The sequence below is a fragment of the Otolemur garnettii genome, unplaced genomic scaffold (genome assembly GCF_000181295.1).
Source record: "Otolemur garnettii isolate 467f Iridium unplaced genomic scaffold, OtoGar3 scaffold00018, whole genome shotgun sequence".
In the NCBI taxonomy this organism is placed as follows: Eukaryota; Metazoa; Chordata; class Mammalia; order Primates; family Galagidae; genus Otolemur; species Otolemur garnettii.
Window position 1 is genome coordinate 5,575,748 of NW_003852413.1, and position 13,324 is coordinate 5,589,071.

Here is a 13,324-nt window from a genome sequence, read left to right on the forward strand (position 1 = left end):
AGATTCTCTTGCCTCAGCCTCCCAAGTAGCTGGGACAACAGGTGCCAGCCACAACACCTGGCTATATATACATTTTTAAGCTTTTATTTATTTATTTATTTAGCAGGCCCGGTCCAGGTTTGAACCTGCTACCCCTTCTACATGGAGCCGGCGCTCTAACCACTGAACTACAGCCCCCCCATCAGTTTTTACTAAGATGGCCACATGGTCGTTTTTCTAATTCTAGCATTCCTTTCACATGTATTGGTTGACATTCTGCTATAAGAAAGCTTTCCCTTCTTCCCTATCCACTCATTAATTTATATTAGGGTGAATTCATGGAATTTTTTTTTTTTTCGAGACAAGGTCTCACTCCATTGCCTGGGCTAAATTCCATGACACAATCATAGCTCACTGTAACTGGCACTCTTGGCTCAAGTGATCCTCCCACCTCAGCTTCCCAAAATACCAGGATTACAGGCCTGAGCCAGCCTGCCTGGCCAGATTCATAAAATGTTACTTTACTCAGTGGGTTATAATCCATTGTTACCACAGGCGTAGCTCAGAAATATTGCAGGTCTGGTTCTGGACAACCACAATAAAGTACATGCTTTAAAATACTAAAAAATGTTAATGATAGATAATCTGAGCCTTTTGACATGCCTTTCTCAGCTTAATTATTTCTAGCTTGGTGTTGTGACATAGCTCACAGCAACCTCCAACTCCTGGGCTCAAGCGAGTCTTCTGCCTCAGCCTCCGAAGTTGCTGGGACCACAGGCGCCCACCACAACGCCTGGCCTTTTTTTTTTTTTTCCAGTTGCAGCCGTCATTGTTGTTTGGTAGCCCGGGCTGGATTCGAACCCGCCACCTTAGGTGTATGTGGCTGGGGCCCTAGCCACTTGAGCTACAGGCCCTGAGCCTATTTCTAGCTTTTGATTTAAGTTTAGAGGGCATTGTAGGCTTATCATTTGCCCTGATTTCAATATTTTTGTCTTTGGGAAATAATAGGAAGTTCCGAGGAGAGACGGAGAAGGGCCAATCAGTGGTGCAGTCAGAACACACAACATTTAGTGTTTTAAGTTCACTGTTTGACATGGGCATGGTTGTGGCACCTCAAAACAATTAGATTAGTGGTATCAAGGATCACTGATAACAGAGCACTGTAACAGACACGTGTATAATAATGGAAAAGGTTGAAATATTGAAACACTTACCCAGTGTAACCCAGACAGGAAGGGAGCACGTGCTGTGGGAAGGTGGTGCCCAGCGACTCGCTCCACACATGATTACCACAAACCTTCAGTTATCGAAAATGTGGAATCTGTGACCCACAGTGAAACAAGTCCAGTCAGATGAAGTATACTTCCGTTTAATGCTCAGACCATCTCAGACTTAGCCAAGGAGAACTCTCGTGCCTCTTGACGTGTCCCCATGACTTTTTGATACTTCCTTATTTTCTGCTATAACTAGACGTCCGGTTCTTCTTGTGCTTTCTTAGCGCTAGAATATTGGCTGTTTTTCCAAGGAGCAGTGATTCCTTTAGTGGAGAATGGTATTTGGAAACCAAGATAGAGGGCACTGGGCATTGTGGCATGTGCCTGTAGTCCCAGCTGCTCAGGAGGATCATTTGAGGCCACTTGAGGTTGCTGTGATCTGTGATGACGCACACCACTGCATTCTACCTGGGCAACAGAGCCAGACGTGTCTCTAAGAAAAAGGGACAGAGAAACCAAGATTTGGGTTCCAGAGTGTACTTGCTCAGTTACGTATTCCTACTACCTATGACTAACCTTGACTTACATCCTTTCTTAAGTGATTAAATATGTGGGATAAAGATCTAGAAATGGAATGACTGGGTCAGAGTTATTTTGATAGCTATTGCTATATTATGTCAGTATTTTATATGGCGACATTCTCTGAGAATGTTGCTTTGCTACTTGTGGTTTTAACATTTGTTTGTTTCTCCTTGGAGCTGTCTTTTTGCATCATGGGAAGGAAGTAAAGGAAAGCACCCTTCATAGATGCACTGAGTGTTTATATTACGACAGTGGCCATAGGGTCACCTTCTGTGATTCTCTTTATAGACTTAGCCAAGGGAATGATGAGAAAAGTGTTATTTCTTGTACATGTAATTGTACCTTCCAAATTCAATGTGATATGTATGTGTAGATATACATATACCAGTTCTATAGTGTGTTCCAAAGCTTCATTTGTTAGTAGTGAAGATTATTAATATATTAGACTGTTATGACAAGGCCAAAGGGAAACAAATATTCACCCTTGGAGTCTTTGTGTTTTTCAGAAAGATGAACTTTTTTATTTTCCTTGAACCCATTCTTTTATTAGAGCAGTAGTTCTTACCTAGGGGGTGATTCCTCTTCCCCAGGGTATTTGGCAATGTCTGGAGATGTTTCCTGTTGTCACAGCTGGGGGAGGAGGGCGCTGCTGGCCTCCAGAGGTCAGATGCTGCTCAGCATCCTACAATGTGACAAGCTGTTTTCCCGTCCAAAATGTACTGAGGTTGAGAAACCCTGTTTCAGAGTTTTTTGTTTTCTGGTTTTTTCTTTCTATCTTTTTTTTTTTTTTTTTTTGGTGACAGAGTTTCAAGCTGTCACCCTGGGTAAAGTGCTGTGGCGTCATAGCTCCCAGCAACCTCCAATCTTTGGGCTCAAGCGATCCTCTTGCCTCAGTTTTTCCTGTTATTAGTAGAGATGGGGTCTCACTTTTGCTCAGACTGGTCTTGAATTCGTGAGTTTAAGCATTCCTCCCACCTTGGCTGCCCAGAGTGCTGGGATTATAGGTGTGAGCCACTGTGCCAAGTCTGTTTTAGAGTTTTTTTATTAAAAGTAAAGTGATCTGGGAGGCTGAGGTGGATGGATCGCCTAAGCTCACAGGTTCAAGACCAGCTTGAGCCAGTGTGAGACCCCTGTTTCTAAAAATAGCTGGGCATTGTGGTGGGCGCCTTTAGTCCCAGCTTGAGTGCAGAGTTGGAGGTTTCTGTGAGCTGTGACTCCACAGCACTCTACCAAGAAGGACAAAATGAGGTTCTGTCTCAAACAAACAAACAAACAAACAAAAAAGTGAAGTGAAGCTGTGTGCTAGGCAAGATGGCTCACATCTGTAAATCCAGCACTTTTGGAGGCTGAGGTGAGAGGATTGTTCAAGGACAGGAATTCAAGACCAGCCTGAGTAACATAGTGAATTCCTGTCTCTGCAAAAAAGTTTAGAAAGAAATTGGCTGGATGTTGTGGTGTATTCCTGTAGTCCCTGCTACGTGGGAGGCTGAGGCAGGAGGTTCACAAGAATTTGAGGTTATAGCGAGCTATGACCAGGTCACTATACTTTAGTCTGGACACCAGTCTCTTTGAAGAAAAAAAAGTAAGTTTTTTCATCTTACAAGGTAGACTTGATATCTCACTGAGGATCAGCAAGGGTATGTAATGAACTTGAAAGGATACTGTGTCAGTGGTTCCACTAAAGACTCTTCTAAGCCAGGTTCATGGCCTGTAGTCATATCTACCAAAGAGGCTGAGGCTGGAGGATCACTTGAAGCCAGAAGTTTAAGGCTGCAGTGAGCTATGATCATGCCATAGCACTCCAGCCTGGGTGACAGAGTGAGACCTCATCTCTTAAAAAAAAAAAAAGAAAAGAAAAAGATTGTATTTTCCACAGTGGTGGATGTCAAAGAGTTTGGATCATAAAAGTGAAGAAAGTCACCTTTTCTGGCTGGCTTTTTCCTGGCTTGTTCATTTTCCAAGTGGAGATGTGGTTTTACCACTGAAGTGAAGGCAGGCATCAGCTCCCTGTGAGCACCTATTGAATGTGCCTTTGGCTTGTTTGCAGGTAGGTGGAGTTGTGAATTCAGTTTGAACTCTACTGTAGATCTTATTTCATTTTTTTAATATCTTTTTAAAAGTCTTGTCTATTGATAAAGTTTGACATTCCATTGAACTGGAAATAGACTGAAATCAAAATGGGTGAGGAATGAGTGATTTGCCATAGTCCTTTTTATTGTTTATTCCAACAGAGGAAAGTTTGGTTAATTGACTCCAGGAAAGAGTAAAGGTGTGCACGAGCTTGTGCAAGGCTGCTTGATCCTGTAATCTAGAGATGGTTGTAAATGCAGCCTTACTTTACTTGGAAATGCTAATTTTAAAGTCAAAAGACAATTTCCTACCTCCTTCCTAAGAGCACTGGAAATCATGTAATGAATTGAAGACATTTGTGCTGCAGTGGATGTAGTTTTCACAGTGTTGCTTTATGTTGTGTAATTCACTTTATTTGTAAATTGGGGTTTGTTTGACAAGGTGGAAAAAGAGAGCTGAATCTAAACGTAGGGTAGCTTTAGCACCCTTTGTCCTTAACAGTACATACAACTTGTGAAAAACTGAAGTTTTAGTGTTTATTTTGGGGCTATTAGAAAATTGTTGCCTTGTAAAGTACTAGTCATTTTCCGCTACTCTGTAATAAAGTCTGTCTCTGCTTTATAATACCCACCAAATGATATGTTTAGTTTTATCCAGATCCTAAAGACAGGGAATGGGTATATCGGGAAGAAAGGCTTTCTTTTAGCTCTGTGAGCCTCAATTCTAACCACGCCTAGGTTTTTCATTTCACACTAATAGTTTTTGGGGAGACGTAGGGTTGTAGAAAAGTAAGCACAAGTACTGCGATGTTTCCTGCATCATATTAGAGCTGAATTCCTGTTGATCTTGGATGAGGGGTATTGGCTTGCAATCTTTTTCTTTTTTTTAAAGAGGAAAATGGTCAAGAAAAGGGACCACATCTCTTTAAGAGGTGGGTAGGTCAACGTAGCTACCTACCTCAGTGGTTTAATTTAAAGCTAGAATCCAAGGAAGACATTCCTAATGTTTGTGGTTCATCTCCCCATCCCCTGTTGTAGACCCTCTTTGACTTACCCACATTCAAGAAATTGCCTGTGTTTCTGGGATGCAAAATCAGGAAATAATATGTCCATTGAAATTGCCAGCCAGGTGTGGCGGCTGACACCTGTAATCCCACCTAGCTCTTTGGGAGGCCAATACATGAGGGTTGCTTGAGGCCAGCAGTCTCCTCAGCAGTGTAATGACCCTGTTTCCATAACTGGGTGTGGTTTTCCTACACAGGAAGCTGAGGCAGGAGGGTCACTGGTGCCCAGGAGTCCATGGTTGCAGTGAGCTGGGATCATGGTGTGACTGCTCTCCAGTCTGGGTGATGGAGCAATGCCCTGCCTCTAAAAATAAATACAATTTGGGGAGACTTCAGGCCACAGATACTTTTGTGGTCTGTGCTTTTCCTTTAAAAAGAAAAAAGAGGTGGTGCCTGTAGCTCAGTGGGTAGGGCACTGGCCACATACACCAAGGCTGGCAGGTTTCAGCTAAAACAACAATGACAACTGCAACAATGAAAAAATAGCCGGGCTTTGTGGTAGGCGCCTGTAGTCCCAGCTACTCGGGAGGCTGAGGCAAGAGAATTGCTTGAGCCCAAGAGTTTGAGGTTGCTGTGATCTATGATGTCACAGCACTCTACCAAGGGCAACAAAGTGAGACTCTGTTTCAAAAAAAAAAAAAAAAAACACTTTCAATCAAATGGCTGGGCACAGTGGTTCACACATATAATCCCAGACCCAGTAGTTTGCGAGGCTGGGGCAAGTGGATTGCTTGAGCTCAGGAGTTCAAGACCAGCCTGAGCAAGAGCAAGACCCTGTCTAAAAATAGCCAGACGTTACACAGGCACTGGTAGTCCCAGCTATTCAGGAGCTTGAGGCAGGAAGATCACTTGAGCCCAAGCGTTTAAAGTTGCTGTGAGCTAGGATGATGCCACATCACTCTACCCAAGCAAACAGAGTGAGACTGTCTTTGAAAACTATTGAAAAAAGTTTTCTGTAGAAGAATACTTAGTCTATTCTTCTGAAACAGTCTGTGTTTCCTGTCAGTTTACTAAGCCCCTTTTGAGGGTAAATTCTCTTTTCCTTGCTCTGTCCTGTCACTTGCTTTGTGTACTGACAGCCTTTCTCAGATGCAGATTTTGTAGTGTAGTAAGAAGCCTCTACTTTAAGAACCAGTTAAATGAGGAAAACATGATGGGCTTGTAGTTGTCCTCACATTCCTAATTTTGAAGAAACTGATTGTACGGGGAGTGTATTTACCTGATAATAAGGTTACATTGTCAAAATAAGGTGACTTCGGAAGCAAATGAAGTAAAGCCATCTCTTGACCTGGCAGTCTTTCCCTATTCAGTTTTTACAGAGTGGCATTTTGTCTGCATATCCAAGAGCTGCCCCACCTGTGGTGTTGCAGTGTGGCTTCTTCATGTTGGCAGAATCTGTGCTTGGCTGCTCCATGTCTGAGTCTGTGCCATGTACTACGGGGCTACTGAGCTTGGGAAACATGGCTCCTCTCCGCTGAGAAAGGCACCAGATAGCAAATACTTAGTATTAAAAACATGTAAAATATCTCATTAATAATTTTTTTTTTGAGACAGAGTCTCACTATGTGACCCTTGGTAGACTGCCGTGGCGTCACAGCGCACAGCAACCTCAAATTCTTGGGCTTAAGTGATTCTCTTGCCTCAGCCTCCCGAGTAGCTGGGACTACAGGCGCCCACCACAACGCCTGGCTGTTTTCTTGCTGCAGTTGTCATTGTTGTTTAGCAGGCCTGGGCCGGGCTCAAACCCGCCAGCCTCGGTGCATGTGGCGCTGTAACCACTGTGCTATGGGTGCAGAGCCTCATTAATAAATTTTTATATCAGACTGGGTGTGGTGGTTCACGCCTGTAATACTAACACTCTGGGAGGCTAAGGCAAGTGAATTGCCTGAGCTCAGGGGTTCGAGACCAGCCTGAGCAATAGCGAGACTCTGTCTCTATTCAAAATTGAAAAACTAGCCAGCCATTGTGGTGGGTGCCGGTTGTCCAGCTACTCAGGAAGCTGGGACAAGAGGCTTGCTTGAGCCCAAAGAGTTCAAGGTTGCTCTGAACTGTGATGCCATGGCACTCCACCCGAGGAGACAGTGAGACTCTGTCTCAAAAAAATAAAATAAAATTTAAAAATAAATGTTTATGGGCTTGGCGCCCATAGCACAGTGGTTACAGTGCCAGCCACATACACCGAAGGTGGCGGGTTCAAACCCAGCCCAGGCCATCTAAACACTACAACAAAAAAAATAGCCAGGCATTGTGGTGGGTGCCCATAGTCCCAGCTACTTGGGAGGCTAAAGGGAGACAATCACTTGTGCCCAGGAATTTGAGGTTGCTATGAGCTGTGACGCCACAACTCTACCAAGGGCGATATAGTGAGATTCTATCTCTAAATAAATAAATAAATGTTTATATCAGTTACATGTTGAAATGACAATATTTTGGATACACTGTGTAAAATAAAATTGTTTCACCTATTTGCTTTTACTTTTTAATGTGGTTACTGTAAAATCTGAAGTGACAGGTGGCTGGCCTTCTGCTTCTTTGACCAGGGCTACTCTGTTTCTGAGAGACCTCAGGTCCTTGAGGAGGACTCCATGTGGTCTCTTTCTGTCTGTGCATTGGTTTCGCCTCCATCTCCAGGGAATGAGGTGGTGATTACATTTATCTAGTGATACATGAGTAACTCGGATCTTATGATTTCTTTTGTTTTGCTAGTGATGATGGCCAAAGAGAAGCCACCAATAACCGTCGTTGGAGATGTTGGAGGCCGCATTGCAATCATAGTGGTATGGCCAAGTGTCACCCCTCACTTGCAGAGATGACCCTGCTGGCTGTCAGTAGGTTGTCCACTTGGGACTGTGATTCTAGTAATGATAAATTTAATGGGATCCATCTGTTCTTAGTCACCTAAACTCCCTTAGGACAAATAGTAGGAATTTTTATTTAGATAAACAAGAATTAAAGTATAACCTACATGTAAAATGATTCTGGTACTGTAGGATCATCTCATAGGTCCTAGGTTCCCTCAGACCAGCTTGCGTCATCATCCTTCAGCCTTGGGCCCATGAGGTGACCTGCACAGGAGCTGTTCTTCTTCACAAATGAGAACAGGTGACCCTGTGCAGGCTCATTTGTACTTTGACATCTGTTTGCTGGCTGGAAGGTCACTGGTCCTTTGTAGAAGCTTACTTTATTTGTTTTCCTCTCATGTCACTTTCTCTCGGGAGTAAAATTAAATGTGTGGGGTTAACCAGAAATTTGAAACAAGGATATGAGTCTTGGCCATGCTCAACGCTAGCTGTGATGGCCTGTGTACCTAACTGTAAGGTGTCAGTGCTCTCGTCTCCGGCAGACACACAAGGTGTCATCAGGGCACTTCTGTTGCCATTGCTGGGTATTCAGTCTGACCCAGGCACACAGCTCCATCTTCCATCAGAAATCCTTTGAAACTAAGTACAGAAAAGGGCAGGGAGGTAACGTCTTTATAGACTGGGCTAGAGGGTGTTTCCTCCATACAAACTCACACTGTTCTCCCTTCAGGATGACATTATTGATGATGTGGAGAGTTTTGTTGCTGCTGCAGAGATCCTGAAAGAGAGAGGTGCTTATAAGATCTATGTCATGGCCACCCATGGCATCCTGTCTGCAGATGCCCCCCGCCTGATTGAGGAGTCCTCTGTTGATGAGGTCTGTTTTTAAAGGGCTTGAGTCAAGATTTGCTGGTGTATTTTCCAGGACTAAAAATGACTCCGTCAATACTAAAATGCTTAATCTCTCTCTAGAGTGCCTATGAAGTGGTGCTTTTGGTGGCTAGTGGTTTACTGGAGGCAGATGTGTATTTAAAAATATAGACAGTCCCCAAATTATGATGGCTCAACTTAATGATGGTGTGGAACCATTGCAATTTCAAAGTAATGTACAGTATTCAATAAATGTCATGAACTATCCAGCACTTTATTATAAAATAGACTTTGTGGTAGATCAAAGTGGAACACATTTAAGGAAGGGGTAAAGCTAAGCTCTGATGTTTAGGTTAGACATACTGATGCATTTACAACTGACGATGGGTTTATCCCAGCGTAACCCCATCCTAAGTGGAAGAGCACCTGTATATGTCTGTTTGCATGAAGATTTGCTTCAGTACTTTAATTTTGCACTTCAGTACTATTTCTCTTGAGACTTGAATTCTTCCGATAGTGAAAGTTGTGCACAGTGCTGGGGCTCACTATATTTCTGCATGTCGACCATGACATTCATAGAACTTGAGTCTTATGTTCTGAGATATGTAACTTTTCTCTTACATAAATTTAATTAAGTTTAGTTTATAAAAATTATACTCAGTGGAACAAGGCACCAGCTAGGAGGAGGAGAAGAAGGTGACTAAGTTCAGACCTTAGGCCGTGGGTACTGAGTGTTAGATGAGCTCTTCTGAGGGACCAGTTTGGGGCACACCTGCATCATAACAGCGTTTACTTTCTGTTGCTGCACAACTAGGTGGTGGTGACGAATACTGTGCCTCATGAGGTGCAGAAGCTGCAGTGTCCCAAGATCAAGACTGTGGATATAAGTTTGATTCTTTCTGAAGCTATTCGAAGAATTCACAACGGAGAATCCATGGCTTACCTTTTCCGAAACATCACTGTGGATGACTAGCTTTCACTGGCTTTGACTCTGGAATGCCTAAGGAAAACATGTAAAAAGCAGTGCCATCAGTTACATACACCGTGTGTCCTTGCAAGGGAGGACTGGAAGTCATTGGAGTTAGTCTCTGTCACCAAGATTGGTGGGTAGGAGGCATTAAGATAGTCAAGAAGAAGACCGAGCTAACGGATCAATAAAATGGCCTTAAATGGCTGCCATCATCAGCCTTGTTCCTTAAACAAAAGTTATAGATGCTTTCCTGGAAAGAATCTGAAAATCTTGTTGATTTGAAAGAGCAGTTAAAAGCAGATAGTCTTAGCTCTGTAATGACCATCATTGTTTCAACTGCAGGGAAGTTCAAGTGTTGATATCGAACCTGGTTAGGGAAGCTGAGTGCCTGTCCTGTTCCTGTCCTGTCATCCTCTCTGTAGTCAACTTTAAGTCTTTGATAGAGAATCCTATTTTTCTTTCAGAAACCGCTGTGCCTACAGCCATTAAACAATGAAGCATTTATGTTGTTACTCCTCCCAAGGACATCAGATTAGGAAATAGTGTCCCATCTCTGGGTATCTGTATGGCTCTAAAGTTGCAAATAAAAGAATTTATTGTCTCCCTAGTGTCTTCACTACACTGTGGACCTGTCTGCTCCCTACCTGGATGGTGACTATCTTATGTCCGAACTGGGCAGGAGATCATGGATATAGCATAAAGTGTGGTCAGACCCATGGCTGGTTAATCTCCTGCAGGTTCTGTCCCCTTTCTGAGTGCTGACGTTAAATCCTTGTTGAGTAATATATTTAAAATCTAAATTAGACTGGGCAAGATGACTCACGCCTGGAATCCTAGCACTCTGGGAGGCTGAGGTGGGTGGATTGCTTGAGCTCACAAGTTTGAGACCAGCCAGAGCAAGAGCAAGACCCTGTCTCTACTAAAAATGAAAAACTGAGGCAAGAGGATTGCTTGAGCCCAAGAGTTTAAGGTTGCTGTGATCTGTGATGCCATGACATCTACCCAGGGCAACAAAGTAAGACTCTGTCTCAAAAGGAAAATAAAATTTAAATTTTAAAAAAATGGACCAATTGTCCCTCTTCCTGTGTGATAGACATTTATCATATTACCTAGGGCTGTAGTTGACCCTTCCCAACATTTTTTTTTGATTTCAATTTTTATTTTTGGTCAGGTGTGGTGGTCATGCCTATAATCCTAACACTCTGGGAAGCCGAGGCAGGTGGCTCACTTGAGCTAAGGAGTTTGAGAGTAGCCTGAACAAGAGACCCCCTCTCTACTAAAAAAAAAAAAACAGAAAAAACTAGCCGGACATTGTGGCAGGTACCTGTATTCCGAGCTGCTCTGGAGGCTAAAGTAGGAGGATCACTTGAGCCCAGGAGTTTGAGGTTGCTGTGAGCTATGACACCACGACACTCTACCCCAGGTGACAGAGACTCTGTATCAAAGAAATTTCTTTTTTTTAATTTTTTTCTTAATAGAATTTGCAACATTTTAAAATCCATGATCATGATTCTAGTTTACACAGCCATTGTTAGGGGAGGCCTTACTGCAAATGTACATTTACTTTTTATACCTGTGAGCCTGGTCCAATTCAGGACTAAATGCCACAGGAAGGAGGACTGTCCCTGGGAAACAAGCTAGAATTGTTTATTCACTCTGTTAGCTCCTGAGAGGCAGAATTCTATTTGTATAATTGCCTTTTCTTTGTGGGGAAAAGAAAAGTTTACTTGACGTTTTTATCCTTTTCTTAATGACAAGAAAAGCTTGCAACCTACAATCAAGATTTTGATCACATTAGGTTTCTGAAGCCCACAGATAATTTAGCTGCTGTCAATAGACCAGGTGAGGGGACTTGCACGGAGAACTCAAGATAATCAGCGTGCTGAAGGGAGAGCTGTGGACAGGAGATCAGGAGACCTTGTCATCTGATCCTTGTTCGTGACATCAGGTAGATGACTAGTCCTTTCTGGGCTTCTGCCATTAGCTATGAAAAAGGTTTGGAATTGAAAACAGGTCGTTTTCAAGTCTAAAATTCCACTTGTACCTCCAGCTGATGTTTTCTTTACTGTATTTTCAAAGATGGAAAATTCTAACTGTACTTCATTAGCAAAAATATTTCGAATGTACAGTGGCTCCAAGAATTAGAATATGCTACCATTTCCCTTGGTATTTGGTGAGTCCTTATATGAGCCTGGCTCTTAAGTCCCAGGGATCTAAAAACATGAGACTCCAGGGGCTGATCTGGTCAGTGTGATGATTTGGCTGCTGGCATTCTTCTAGAAAGTCACTGAACTTAGCAATGAGGCCCTGCCTGAGCACCTCATCTTCCCCGCCAGATGGTTCTCCATCTTAAGGCTTTAATCTTGTGACTAGCTTCACATATTCTTAGGTAAGCATAAGTGCACAAAGAATTTGTCACAAAACAAAATATAAAAACACAAGTCTTGCTCTGTAGCCCCAGCTAGAGTGCAGTGGCATCATCATAGCTCACTACAACTTAAGACCCCTGAGCACAAAGGATCCTCCTCTCATTTTCCCAAGTAGCTGAGACTATGGGTAACTGCCACCACACCCAGCTAATTTTTTTTCTAGTTTTGGTACAGATGGGATCTCACTCTTGCCCAGGCTGATATTGAACTCCTGAGCTCAAGCAATCCTTCCTCTTTGGCCTCTCAGAGTGCTATGATTGCAGGCTATGATCCAACGTGCCCCACCTAGAACTTGTTCTTTTGACAGCAACCCTTGAAGACCTATTATATGCCAGTTATTGGGAATATAATAAGCAAAAGTCTTTTAATTAAAGGCCAACTCAGACTAAACTGAAAATCTGAATTTGAAAAGTTATTAAAATAATACAGTTGTTTCTGAGTGGGGGAGGGGGGTTGGTTCAAGGACCCCCCCTTGGACACCAAAATCCATGGATGCTCAAGTTCCTGCTTAAAACAAGTATAGTACGAGGTCAGATGATGAAGTTCAGGAACTCATCCTAGAAAAAGTCCTGCATACTTTATTGCTGAATATCAATCACTATAGTCGCCAGATTGCCTAGGGGAGTACTTTGAAGGAAAAGATATCTCTGGATTACTTGTAATCCGTAACACAATGTGAAAAGTTGTTAGAAGGGAATAATGACAGAAAAGTTCCACATGTACAGACACAACCATTTCTCACCTCCCCAGGAGTGCAGAGCCCAGGTGAGGGTGTGTGGTATAGACAGTCCTGTGGCTTTGCTTCCTGTCAGCACTTGTTATTCACACACTTTCTGGAAGAACTGAGTGTGGGGCAGTCGTGCCTCGGTTGTTGAGGGTGTCAGATCTGTCTAGTCCTGCCTCTAATGAGCTGGACGCTGAGATGTGCCTAGAATACTGTGCTTTGAGATCCGTTAGGCTAGGGCAGCACACCTGGGGGCTGACTGGACCTGCCTGGGTAGTGGGTGGTCTTTTCCAAGTTGGCCCCACCTTTGGTTGAACAAAACATGAGAGCTGTTCCCAGGGAGCCCAGGCCCCAGGGCTGGATCCCTTAGACCTGGCCCACTGCTCTGTGGAATGGACACAGCTAACACAAAGCACGGTTGCCATGATGCCCTGAAGTCTTTCTATTCCCTAAGGGGACCCCCAAGAGTGAGTGGGCTACTCTTCGTAGGTTAAGAGAATGGATGAAGTCTAGCTAAATCTTTGCCTCCCCACCCCACTAAACTGCTACGTCACTAACGGAAATGCTTTGGCACACCCGGAGTCTCCCCCATTATGGATTGGGGGTTCCTTCCAGTATGGAA

At 43.4% G+C, this 13,324-nt stretch overlaps 1 protein-coding gene across 2 annotated transcripts in view; it reads left to right on the plus strand.

Moving 5' to 3' along the window:
• The window catches only part of PRPSAP1 (phosphoribosyl pyrophosphate synthetase associated protein 1), a 40,646-nt gene extending 30,495 nt beyond the window's left edge, over nucleotides 1-10,151 (plus strand). For both annotated transcript variants that reach the window (XM_023511206.1, XM_003786103.3), the window contains exons 8-10: nucleotides 7,615-7,685; nucleotides 8,440-8,586; nucleotides 9,394-10,151. In XM_023511206.1, the coding sequence (XP_023366974.1) occupies nucleotides 7,615-7,685; nucleotides 8,440-8,586; nucleotides 9,394-9,552 (377 nt within the window). In that variant the 3' untranslated portion in view covers nucleotides 9,553-10,151. The remainder of the gene's footprint in view (nucleotides 1-7,614; nucleotides 7,686-8,439; nucleotides 8,587-9,393) is intronic.
• The last annotated feature ends 3,173 nt before the right edge of the window (nucleotides 10,152-13,324 follow it).